At 52.6% G+C, this 12,989-nt stretch overlaps 4 protein-coding genes across 4 annotated transcripts; 1 reads left to right on the plus strand and 3 right to left on the minus strand.

Moving 5' to 3' along the window:
- Positions 1–84: 84 nt before the first annotated feature.
- On the minus strand, positions 85–3,227 carry PG998_011404 (uncharacterized protein; the record flags this gene model as incomplete). The annotated part of the gene is made up of 5 exons (XM_066878220.1): positions 85–2,006; positions 2,065–2,127; positions 2,877–2,918; positions 3,030–3,125; positions 3,212–3,227. The coding sequence occupies 5 exons, from the start codon at positions 3,225–3,227 to the stop codon at positions 85–87; spliced, it is 2,139 nt and encodes a 712-aa protein (XP_066727274.1).
- A 5,267-nt stretch (positions 3,228–8,494) lies between these two features.
- PG998_011405 (aspergillopepsin) lies at positions 8,495–9,295 on the plus strand (the record flags this gene model as incomplete). Its single annotated transcript, XM_066878221.1, has 1 exon — positions 8,495–9,295. The coding sequence occupies one exon, from the start codon at positions 8,495–8,497 to the stop codon at positions 9,293–9,295; it is 801 nt and encodes a 266-aa protein (XP_066727275.1).
- Positions 9,296–9,935: 640 nt separating this feature from the next.
- PG998_011406 (uncharacterized protein) lies at positions 9,936–10,790 on the minus strand (the record flags this gene model as incomplete). The annotated part of the gene is made up of 1 exon (XM_066878222.1): positions 9,936–10,790. One exon carries the CDS (start codon positions 10,788–10,790, stop codon positions 9,936–9,938), a length of 855 nt encoding a protein of 284 aa, XP_066727276.1.
- A 929-nt stretch (positions 10,791–11,719) lies between these two features.
- PG998_011407 (uncharacterized protein) lies at positions 11,720–12,929 on the minus strand (the record flags this gene model as incomplete). Its single annotated transcript, XM_066878223.1, has 2 exons — positions 11,720–11,987; positions 12,112–12,929. 2 exons carry the CDS (start codon positions 12,927–12,929, stop codon positions 11,720–11,722), a joined length of 1,086 nt encoding a protein of 361 aa, XP_066727277.1.
- Between the last annotated feature and the right edge of the window lie 60 nt (positions 12,930–12,989).

Here is a 12,989-nt window from a genome sequence, read left to right on the forward strand (position 1 = left end):
GCCTGGGAGGTTCGGGTTAGACCAAGAGATGCTACGGGGTTCACCAAAATACATGCCTTGCATACGAGTGTTGGCGTTGCCGTTCTACGGCTCGGTCAAGTTGCTCATTCGCAAACCTTGGTCAGCGTTCGTGCCACCGATAGGGTCAAAACCGCGAGTCAAGTCCGTTCTGCCGTTTGAAGAGGCTCGGCCAGACCGACTGGCCATCGAAGGGGTAGCGGGACGCTGGGACGGGAGGTCTCTCATGGAGTTGGCGATGGCTTGTTGCCGCAAGTTGTTTCGGGGGGTGGCGGCATCGTCAGTAAGACGTCGAGGACCCCGACCTGGCTGGTTTCCCCGTCCGCCGCGACGGCCACCGGTGCTTCCATCACCTCGACCTTGAGCCGGGGAGTTGGATCGGTTAGATTGCATGATCCTTGAACGCCAAGACAATGAAGTGTCAAGGGCTGTGATGCGCGGCTTGTCAGCTTTGTGAGCTTCGTTGTCAGCTTCGTCGTCCCCGTCAGAATTGTCACAGTCGTTAATACTCTGGGACTCGGCGAGTGGGATGTTGTGAGAAGTTCGCAGGGAAGAAGGTCGCGAGGAAGAAGTTTGCGAGGAAGAAAAACCCGGGTGACGGCTTTGTTGTTGCGCAGAAATCGTTGCCTGGGAGTTAGGGCTGGAGTTGGTAAAAACACGAGCTCCCGGTTGTGCCCGGGTTTGATTGTTAGGGCTGGGGTCGGCGATGCGTTGCTGGGGGCCTGCCTGAGCTGCGGCCAGTTGCTGCCTTCCAGGCATCGACGAATGCTTTCGGAGGTTTCGAGCTGCCTCTCTAAACAGCTCAACACTGCTCCTGGTTGCAACGACCTTCTTTATGACGCATTTCCTTCCTTTGCCGTAGAAACTCTCGTCGTCACTATCGTCGTCGCTATCGTTGTCGCCATCTTCATCGTCATCGGACTCTATGCCAGTATCATCGTCCTGAATACCGTTATCCGAGTCGGACTGGTTGTCAAGATAATAATCAAGCGGGTGGCCTGATAGATTCCCGGACGTGACTCTACCATGCTCGTCCAGAACCGGGCCTTCTTCCACCTGCGGCTGCTGCAGGGGGTCTTGGGCTGCTATGGCCCTATCCCGAGCTTTCTTGTTACGAGTCGTGACCATCTCGAAGAAGACAGCTGGGACGTAGTCGGGTTTGTTCGTGGGAAGGACGGTATTGGTAGCGTCTATGAATAGGTAGGGGGTGCAGTGCGGCCGGTACAAAGACCAAAGCTGATTGACCCGTAGAGACTCTTCGTCGTTAATGCCGCAACGCATCCAGTATTGTCTTGCAACATTGGTGTGCCAAGACCAATAAGCCGAGTCCTTAGTTGCCGGAGGCACTGTGACCCAAGGATGATGAATGGGCACGAACAGGTGAAGCCAGTCTTGGGCGTTGTCGTGTCGGATCCAATGGCACTTTGGTAGGAGGTTGCAGGCCTGTGCTGCAACAAGGAAGCGTCTTACGAGCCAATTGTTCTCATATGGCTGTGGTAGGGCTTTGTGATGCCGCAAGGGATCACTGCCTATAGCGACTTGAGAGATCCAGAGCTGTACGTTCTGGGGGGTCCACCTGTCGGAATTCTGGACGACGCCACCTCGCTTCCAGCCGCGAAGTAAGACGTTAATCAGCGCGAGCCGCTGCACCTCCTCGTCGACTAAGTGAACAATGACGCGCTCGGGATCTTCCCAGAACGTCGAGACGTCAAAGGCCGCAATTTTGTTGTATACGCCTCTGCTCAGGACATTGCTCAGGGTCTGGTAGGCAATCTTGATTGCACTGGCGGGCAGGATATTGAGCGCAATGTCGTTAAACAATCCATATAGATTGATCTGCGCCGATCTGCGCCACTGGTCCCTCCTGTCCGTAACGTCCACAACAGGCGCAATTGCCTGGAAGTAGGCGGATTCGTGAAGACTGGGTCCTAGGATGATTTCCTTCACGTCGTCGGAAATGGTGGCATGTGTCTTTTGATCAAGCAGTGCTGGGTGGATTTCAGAATGAGCATTGGTCACATTATGAGTTGGTATTGGCCCACTTACCCTCATTTCCCTGAAGCGGGACTTCCTCTTCTGCGTTGTTGGGATCCTCATCCGGTTGATCGACTGACTGTGTATGAGGTTAGCACAGTTGGTCACTGAGATGTTTGAAAGGGGGAGTAGAAAGAGTGAGAAGGGAAGCATGAATTCCCGCCGCGAAAGGGAATAATGGCCATGAGCCTTCCCAGATGGAAGAACGATGGCACTGGATCCCACCTTTGCGGCGTTCCACTATTGACGCCACGCGAATGCGGTGGAGCGCCGCCGCCCGTCCGAGACGACAAGGAGGACAACTGAGGCAAGGGCAGTAAGGGTAGAAACTCACCGGAAACTCTGGGTAGGCTGACTCCTGTATCATATAATACCCATCGTCCGAGTCGAGGTCTAGGAGAGGAAGCTCGTAGTATACTCGAGGATACCTTACATAATCAAGGTTCCCATCATCTGGCCAAAGTGTCAGTGGGTAATCTCTGGAAAGTGGGAAAGGTAGCGAAGCAGTAGAGCTAATGCCGCTGCTTGAATGGATAGAACGTGTACTTGCCGTCTGATGACTGTGAAGACAAAGACTGTTCGTCTTCCTGTCTTACTTCAGCATAGAGAGGCTCACCCAATTTAGCACCAGGTACGACTTGGCCTGTGACGAATCAACATCAGCATTGTGGATGCTCAGAATAACCCAGAAGACGCTGCCGAGATCCTGTGGGTATAGCGGCCACCGCCTGGACTGTATACTCATAGGGCGCAAACATTGGCAAGCCGCGTTGGAGAATTGTCTGACACATAACAGACGATAACTTGGGTAGGGTCTCACTTACTCTTCTTGTACTTCTTTCTCTTGCGAGGTGGGTTTTCAGCAGCTTCTAATAATCAGTTAGCTATGATACAAAGATCCGGTGTGACATAGCAGGCATTCTCGACCAGGGCGCCAACTTGAGTGTAATAATGGCGTATAATAGGATAATACGTACCCTTGTATCTAGCCTCGGCTTCCCGCCGGCGAGCACGTTCCTGCATAACAGTAATACGCGCGGACCGGCGGGCGGGCGGGGTATCATCTGCTCCAACTATACATAGATGTTAACCCAAGTGTGTTCAGCAGCCAACAAGAGTAGTAAGGCGACAAGGAGTTCTTCAAAGAACAGATACATACCGGTTGTATGCTCCATGGCGACTTGGCTTGAACAGACGTCTCTGACAAGAAGGTTAATATAAAACGGCGGTGATATACGAGGGCATCGTTGTTCGCCGCGAGAGGTCTGTAAGGAAAGAGACGTCTCTACAGTGCTTGATGCTGTCCACGAGGAGATCACGATGGGAATATGATGTACTTACAATGAAGAGGTCAACGTGCGCAATGGTATGGCTGGTTATTGTTGAAAGCAGGCGATGGGCGGTTGGAAATGTTGAGTTGTACTTGCAGATGTTGATCTTTTTCCCTCTTGGATGGGTTTAGTGCTAGGAGAAACAATGCAGATTCAGCTGGTTTTTCCAGCTTGGCGAAATAGAAAGAGAATCAACCTCCCTTGAGGAAGCGTAACGAAGGCGTGAGCGAGCGGTGGCGCGGGTTCAGACCTTTGTAAGGAAGTTGGTCAACGCGTCGGATGTCTTTGAAGGCCGGAACTTCCGGGCGCGTCCAACTACTAACTCGATTGTCTTTCTCCGGGCGGGTGAGGCTCGGACGGCACCTCCTAGTGAATGCCTTAGGCGGACTGGCAGGACGTTTCCCTGCTAATATGTGCGTATGGATGGGGGAGGAGGGAGGAGGGGGAGGGTGACCAATGCGTTGGAAACGGTAGGCACTAGGCTGGTCAACAGCCGCCTGTTGACACCGTTGGGACGTGTGATGCCCCAGCCACGTATTAGACTAACTCATCGTTTCCATCTCGATGCCCTCGTTATCGTCGGCCCCTTTCTCGTCCTCTTGGTTGCCTCATTGCCGTCGGCCCCTTTTGCTTGCCATAGCGTCGCTTCGCTTTGGATTCTTTGTAGTCGTCGGCCCCTTTCTCCTCGGATGGCGCTTCCAGATGATGTGCAAGACCCCGTCATCAATAAGTCTCGGCCTCACTGTTAACACCAAACCCCTTCTCCTGCACCAACTTCCTGGCGAGTTATTTCGTTGCTTGCCTCTTGTACTGATGCCTGGCCAGATCAAAAGGGATCAAAAGAGAGAGAAGAGAAGCAACTCTCCAGAATTAGAAGACGCTGCCGGATGGCACTTATCTCAGTAAGTCCATGAGACCACAGATAGCCCCTTCGCCTGCTATGTAACTCCTGAAAAGCGCTTGAAAAGAGAGGATCTCAGCAAGGCTTTCGCCTCCTGAGTCTGAGCAAGTGTTGTATCCTGACTTCGAATCAATGCTAAGCCTTCAACCCGCCAGAAACGAAAGCCTTACACCGAATGAGCCACCTGGGATGAATGCTTCAATGCGACGAAGAGCTACTCATCACCGATCAGAGGCAGGCTACCTTCCTCTGCCTCCTACATATCGAAAACAAAATACACGAGCGTCATCATATAGCAAGTCCGATTTGCCATGCCTGTTCGAGCGTCATTCCAACTCATAAGCCTAGCTTGAATCAGAAGGAAAGGCACATGACGCCGGATCGACGGGATGCGGCGATTCCGGGAGAGCCTCCGAGATGCCCAGCAGATCCACCAACGGGCCGGGCCGCCTTAGCACACTTTCCACTTTTCCAATCGACAACAGATACTCCACAGCCGGGTGAGGGCCGGCATCGGTTCCTGTTGGAGAAATAGATCTCCAGGAATGTGGTTCTTTCGGGGGCGTTACAGCCTGTTGCATAGTACCCTGAGGGGACCGAGGTTCGCGCATTGCAAGGATGCTAGCATGATGGCTGTGCTATCACCCGCCCGTCTTGATACATGGTCCAAGGGGTAGAGTACTTGAACGACTATGTAAGTGTTTAACAAATGCAAAATAGCCTTGGGTGGTAGAAGAGGTAGTGAGTTTAAGCCATGGAGGCATCGGGAACATCATTCCAGATGCAGATCCTCATGTTTCCTAGGCGGACTTCATTCTCGTCGTTGGCTAGTTGCGGCACACTTCGGACATTCCAGATTCCCCATATTCTGATGCTCCGGCAGCGCGGCAGCGTGGGTCTTGGGATCGTACGAGCAGGGAAAAGAGCACTCATATAACTGAGCGTTTGGCTGAAGATGAAGTCCCAGCCGGTTCTTCAAATGCGATTGGTGGATCATGGTCAGCGACGAATCCAGACCGCAGAAACTGCCGAACAGGGCTCGGTCTAGAGGATTCGATTTGACTGTGCCTCAAGTCATTTCTAGGACGGAGTGTACATGCCGACAACTTCATAGACAGGGGTTAAGTGTGAGGTGTTCAAGAAGACGTCCTGCCACCAGTCCCTGTCATCAAGAAACGTCAGTTAGTATGAAGGATGTGAATACATTCAGTCTCCAATACACCTGTCTTACCTACTAATCGTCACAACTAGGATTCCAGAAGCCCATAGTTGTATTGCTGCATCACTGGTGACAGAGACCGGGCAACGGCTTGCTAGCTATCGAAGGATGAAAAGAAAGCGGTTTCGTTTATCTAATCGCCCAGCTGGTTCGATAGAAGCAACATACACAGCAAGCAACACGGCTCTGTAGGAGACAGTAGAAGAAGAGACAGTTGAACGAAAGTCGGCGAGAAGGAGCACAGTTCAAGGAAAGAAACTGGAAGGGGAAACAGGGGAAGAAAAGGTTGTCCAAGGAAACGAATTCTAAAACAAGGAGGTGGAGGAGAAGAACCACATTGAATTCATCCGATCGATACCCCTGAGCACCAAGAGCGACGAAATTGTCAAGCGCAGTTCATCCCAACACTATGATATCACTACCAAGCAGCAGCAGCAGCAGGCACACCATTTTCAATGACGATTCAGAGTACTTGCGGGCCCTGTACACGACCGCCGGCGTGCTGACCCACGTGTAGACGCCAACCTGCACCGTCACGTCAACAACCGGCCGCTCCGATCACGCCTGGACTACATCTACAATCTCACCGGACCCTTTGTGGGCGACTCACCGCTAGAATCCCACCTGTCGGCCGCCAGGGTGGCAGTGACCGGCATGCTGTATTGGAAGTATTATACGTCGGGCCCTTCTCCCAGCCTCCCTCTGCCAGGAACAGTCGAGATGGGTTTCAACGATATAGCCCCTGATATTCCATAGGGATCTGTCTCTCGTGCTATACTGCGGCATGTTTGCGAGCCACCTGGGGGATAGCATGTAGCCCTCCAACTACCGAGAGTCCTACGACCTCAAGCTCTATTATTCTTCCCAGTTTGGTCCCTTGCCTACCGAAGGAGAGACGGTCACGAATTGCATTTCAAGGCAAGTCCATGGCACTCAGTTAATTTGTTTTACTAGGTGCAGAAAGAAGGCTAACAATTGGGTATTTGACAAAGCAAACAGTGGATTCGAATGCAGCACCAGCAGCATGAACATTAAAGTCACGGAGCCGATCTTCTGGACGACCGAGTTTGACATTCATACCTTCAGCACACAGATGACGGCGCCTGGGTGCAAATCCGCTGAGCCGAGCCGGACTTTTCGCTGCTTGAGATGCCCTCCCTGACGTTGGCGCTTTGGAAAAGGTACAGGAAGTTGATGATGTAAATTGGGAGAGAGGGCGATGGGCCGGGGAATACTATTGCTACCATACCTCTGACCCAAGAGATAACGGAATCGACTTCGAATCATAGTATAAACCTGAACGAGAACAACAGCTTGCATCCAATTCATCAAGAAGACGGCGACAATGCAGACGAAATATGGGCAGCGACGACGATGACGGTTCCTCCTCCTTGGATGTGTCTTATCTGAACTCCACCAGAAAATTCGGCATTCCCTTTCACACATACATGTGACTGGTAGGCGACTAGATGGTGGTGCGGGAGCTAATAGGCCGTGTTGGCTAACACCTTCCTCATTCGGCCAACTTTGATCAGGGGATGTGGTTGTCGGAAGCCGGTTCCTTATCATGGATTCCGATTAGCTTCGAAGTCATGGGAGCTCAGATCGGACCACGAGGACTACAAGCTTATGCAGATTCAAATAACGTATATGATAGGAATGGCATCGGCGATCATTACCGTGACGGGATAGCCATCGTATGAACTGGCCTGGTTGTAGTGTTGAGCATTTGCCGGCAGCATGGCTCATTTGGGTGGGCGGTTAAACGACAGAGAGAGAGCTACAGATGCTATGCAGAAGTTACCACCGGACTGAAGCCAATGAAGAGCGACTTGTTGGAGAAACGGCGCAAACCATTACCTGGGCAAGTATCTTACAAACAGGCTGAAGTTAGGTAGATCTATGCCCCTCCATTCACATATAAAGCCCATCGTCTTCATCATATCTTGGCATTCTTTTTTGATCTCCCCAAAGCTTGTTTCGACAGCTTCCGCAGCTACCCGCGACCTTGATCTTCAACTGGCATGTCTTGGCTTGCTTGGCTACGTCTTTGATCGAACCGGTCCACTGACCATGTAGCAGTCTCTTCTCCCGGCTTTGATCCAACTTGACTTGATTGGACCACACCAAGTACTTCCACATCCCTGCCCCCTGAATGGCATGTCTCAATCCTTGGCACCCTTTCGCATATGATTTCACAATATGTGTGTCCTGCAAAGGCTGGTTATCTCGGGAAGACTCCTCTAGTGGAAGGTCCGGTCGACTCGTTGATTCTGTAACGATGTGACCTTCCCCTAACGGCCAGATCCCGTGCGTAGCAAGACTGGAAGGGCGGCGTTACAAAGATACGTATGAACCCGAGTCAATTCGAGACTAGCAACGGCGACTTCTAAGTGCTTGCCTATTCTGAAATGGTCTAGATTAGAGCAAACGCGAGTCCCTAGGCCCAGATCCCGCCCAAGCTGCATGTCGGGGGTTACCCTTGTCTGCCGGGATCTCGCGCTGATAACGTGGAGTTCAAAACGGCCCTCCAACCCAATATCAACCGGGAATATGATTGGTGTTTCCATCGCCAACTTCGGTAGACGCATCTGCAAGGTATCTAATCGGCCTACACTCTTGAAGAATCGCTGATTCACTATTGGCACCACCACTTGCGTCGCCAATCACTAGGTACATACCAGAGATATTCATCCTATGGTAGAATCAGATGGCTTGTTGTTGCATCCACACTTGAAAGCAGGCTTTCCACAAAAGGGGAAGGTGGAATAGCTGGCTTACAAAATTGTCTTCGGTTCTAATGGTGCACATTCGTGCATCTCTGCTGGCAATATGTATAAATATATGTGGTAGCTGAGGTTTGATGTTCTCGTTTCTGTTGGGTCGACAGATTGACATCGAACCGAAAAAGAAAGAAAACAAAAAGAGTCTTTCTCTTCAGCTTCCCCGCCATTTTATCGTTATATACTGCCTTCTCGTTGTTTTCCCACGATGAAGTCCACCGTAGTCCTGCTGCTTTGCGCCAACGTCGCAATCGGTGCACCTTTCACCGAGCTGCGTCGCGAACGCGCTGCTGCCAGGGCCGCCGCTCGCAATAGCGGCTCCCAGCCTATGATCCTCGCCTCCGGCGACAGGATCGCCGAGTCTGGCAACAACACCAACGCCCAGTACAGTAGCAACTGGGCCGGCGCCGTGCTCATCGGCAACGGCTACACGTCCGTGACGGGCACCATCGTCGTCCCGACCCCCAAGGCGGGCACGGGCGCGAACGGCCGCTCGTCCTCGGCCTCGGCCTGGGTCGGCATCGACGGCGACACCTGCTCCTCGTCCATCCTGCAGACGGGCGTCGACTTTACGTACCAGAACGGGCAGGTCTCCTTCGACGCCTGGTACGAGTGGTTCCCCGACTACGCCTACAACTTCGACGCCATCTCGATCCAGGCCGGGGACACGGTGACGATGACGGTGACGGCGAGCAGCAAGACGGGCGGGACCGCCGTCATCCACAACCAGTCGACGGGCCAGACGGTGACGCACTCGTTCTCGGCCCAGTCGGCGGCGCTGTGCGAGACCAACGCCGAGTGGATCGTCGAGGACTTCGAGTCCAACGGCGCTCTCGTCCCCTTTGCTAATTTTGGCACCGTCACTTTCACGGGCGCGTCGGCCACTACCAACAGTGGCAAAGTGGGCGTAAGCGGGGCGACCATCATCGACATCCAGCAGAACAGCAAGGTTTATACCGACTGTGGCACATCTGGGTCATCTTCCGTCTACTGTCGGTACACTGGTTAAAACGGATGCTTTGCCGAAACTAGGGGAGCCACGGAACAGGAATCACTTATGGAATGGTAGTTTAGCCCTGGCTGGATATGTAGATTCAGTCGAGACTTTATCGTTTATTAAGACATGATTATGCATTTAGCGTTGTAAGTCCGCCAGCGAGATATCGAGGGCCACGATGCTGCTACTCCCAGAACCAACTTGAGACAACAAGCCATACAGGCTCGTCGGTGAGACGCTTTGTTGGTTTATTCATCCAGTGCGAAACCACCAGTGTTTCCACCACCTTGATCTCGAGTCGAGAACTTGGAAGTGAAGCCGTTGGCCAAATAGCCCAGTGAGGCTTGGCTGGAATAGTAGGAAGTTGATTTTCAGCACATTGAACAGCCTTGGAACATAAGAAGGAATTTAAGTAATCGGGATAGAATAAGTAAGAAATAGATGGAACTAAGTAATTCAAAATTGTCCTTGCCCAAAATGGTACGACCTAATAGTGTCAAAGTACCCAGAAGGACAGCAAGAAAAGAAGCTCAATTAGCCTCTTCCACAACCCCCAACTCCAGGCCCCAGGCAATGCAAGTAATCCAGGAGGGTGGGTAGAAACAGGAACCATCTACCTCACCTTAGCCGACAACGTCCCGATTAGCAAAACTCAAACCTGCGAGGCCGACCCATTCCTGGAGAAAACACCAAACACCGCCTTTCCCAGCGAATGTGACGATTTTCGCTTTTCTCCGTCCTCAGAAGGCATGCCGTTGGGGGTAGGGAGCCTAGGAGGGGTGCTTCTCCTGAAAGAGGGAGCCGTAGGAGCATCAGCAACAGCGGCAGCCGCACGAGGTCTTCCGTCGTCGTTGGTGGCAGCGGGAACGCCGCCACTGGATTTACGGTGGGCGCGAGGGGAAGAAGAAGGAAATGTCGTATTACTCGTGGTAGTCGTAGCCGTCTCGCCGGTTGCTTCGCTGCCGCTGCCGCTGCTGCCGTTGGCAGCGCCGTTCTCCATCTGCGCGGCGGCGTCGAAAGGCTCGTCGCCAGAGTTGGGGGCTGTGGCACCGGAGGAGGAGGAAGTGGCGACCACAGTAGCGGTCGCGGCGCTGGTGATGGTGGTTGCAGTACCAGCGGCCGACTGTGTGCTCTGCTGCATAGGTTGTTGTTGCGCCGGCTGCGCGCTCCTCCTCAAGAACGACGGCAAGATCGAGCCAGCTCCGGACTTGGCAGAGCGCGGGGCGCGGCGGCGACGCAGGGGCATCTTGAAGCGGTGTTTGCCGCAGCAATCGGACAGGATAAGCCAGGCGAAGAAGACGCCGAAGAGAAGCAGGAATCCGATGGCAAAACCCATGGACCGGGCGTCGAACTTGAACTGGTCGCCCTGGTACACAGTAGCGGTAGCATTAGGGACGGTCGCAGGCGCCATGGTCACCATTGTTCTGCTGTCGCCGCCGAAGATCGTCGACTTGTTGAATCCAGAAGCAGCATCCGAGACATTTCGTGGCAGGAAGGTAGGCGCCATTTCGTTCCTTTTTTCTTGTTCTTCTAATGTCTCTGAATTATTGTGTGTGTTGGATATTACGAAAGTAGCCAGCAGATCGGTTCGTTCTGTGAAGGCGTTGGAAGGAGGAAGATGGCGAAGAGAATTGACTAGTGGAATGTTGAATGAAATGATATGTACCAAGAGGTCAGGAAGAGAGAATTACAATAGAATGAGAAACTGGCTGCTTATATACGAGCATAGGGAGTAACCGGAGAAAGAGTGATGAAAAGAGTGACCGGAGAAAGAGTGATTACTGAACTCTGACTTTTTTCCTTCTCTTGTCATGCGATGGACGTTGGTTTGACTGATACCAGAAATATCCAAACTCAAAACTTCCTTCTCCGTTACGTACAAACTAACCTGACCCAGCTACCAGAAGTTGATAGATTCTTCAGTGACACTAAAATACACCGACGATAGCATCGTTGTAGATTGTTCAGTAATCAGATAGTCACGTATTGCGGTGATTAGAAGATGGAAGTTGATACGCACTCCAAACCCGCTCATCATGCTAAACGCATAGGCTAGCCATACCTGGAAATACGCGCATAGTCTATCACTGGTCTATGAATCGCCGATTGGGTATTATTGTAACATTCATTCCAATCATGAAGATCCACAGCTTCAGCTCTTGGAAGTAGGGAGCCCAAAGAACGTGATTTGCTTGCTAGGCAAGACCTGAGGGTCAGCGCACACATGGATAACCTAGATATATCGGAGATATGTTCAGCCAGGGTTCTATTCGATCATGAGCTCTTTGTTCTAAACCAATACAATCATCTCGGCCACCTTTCTCCACAAGTATGTATCCTCTATTCCGTAGCCTTGTATGCAAGAAAAATTCCACGCTGCCAATGCTTCGTTGCAACCAACTGGCTAGGCTCCGAATGGCGGTATCCGAACTCTCCTCAATCCACCTCGTCGTCATTGTTGTCCCCCTTGGCAGACTTGCCAGTGTCCAGTCCCTCGAGTTTCTTACGCGCCTCTTCCAGCGCAGCCTCGTCCTCCGGCTCATCTGCTGCCTTGCTTATCTCCGTAGGTGCCGCCGTATGTGACGTGTGGCTCGCCAGTGCCTCGGGCTTCAGGGACCCGTCCTCGTTCACGTCTTCCTTGAGGTAGAGCGTGAAGAGCACCACTAGATAGGTATCGCCGGTGGATTTGTTCCGGAGTACATATCTAAGGCGGTGTGAGCGTTTGGGATTTGACCTGGGAAGAACAGTTGAGTTGATATTGATAAATCCAGAAACGCGAAGCATGTATTATAGCAAATATTTGGGCTTTGGGGTATAATGTAACTTACCTCAGGCCTTGCCCATCCCAATATTTCATGATGGGCAGCGTGAAACCGGGTAGCTTCAAGCTGAAATCGCCAAAGTCCAGATAGGGATTGTAAAAGTCGACGCCGTACGTTTTGCCGTGTTCAAACAGCCACTTCTCCTTGCTATCGGCACGGAGTGCCCACTTCATGCGCTGCTTGGCCCCGTCGGGGGCGCCGATGGCCCGACGCTTTTCGAGGCCAGCCTCGTCGCCGCCCTCGTCGAACCAAAGCCCACCCTTTTCCGGGTCGTTCTCGCCAGCGCCGATATGCACGCTGTTAAAGGATGAGAGCGCGTGTCCGTACAGGTAGGGCTCGTCGGCATAGGCGTCGCCGTCCAAACCGGGGTCGATCCACCATTTCACTATGCCCATGGCAGTGTTAAATCCCGGCGGCAGGCGGTCTCGGATTGGGTGATCAAAGTCGTTGCCCCATTGGAGATCCGAGGCGGAGATGCCATTCGAAGGCTGCTTGGGGGCGTCCTCTTCGTCATCGTCCTGCTCATCCGAGGACTTCTTCTCCGTTGCACTGGATCCGGGCGACGGCTTCTTCGGCGTGAAGCGGAAAGATATGCTGTACTGGTCCTTATTGTAGTCATGAGGTGGCTGTGAGAAGTATGCAGACGTCTTGGGAGAGTTCCTCGGTAGGCCTTGATAGTTTTGCACGCGGACATTGAGCTCCACGTCCATGAAGTCGTTTGAGACCTTCAGCGGCGCCGATGAGTTGACGGGGACTACTTCGTGTGTGTCGACGTCATAGTTTGAACCTGCCGTCACGCGCAGGACGTACTTCGCCGCGGCCATTCTTAGAGAGAATGAGAAACAATGGCGGGTCCAAGGAGCCCGAAATAGAGGCGAGTCGCT

The sequence above is a fragment of the Apiospora kogelbergensis genome (genome assembly GCF_038363985.1).
Source record: "Apiospora kogelbergensis strain CBS 113332 chromosome Unknown utg000007l_segment0_segment0, whole genome shotgun sequence".
Lineage (NCBI taxonomy): Eukaryota > Fungi > Ascomycota > Sordariomycetes > Amphisphaeriales > Apiosporaceae > Apiospora > Apiospora kogelbergensis.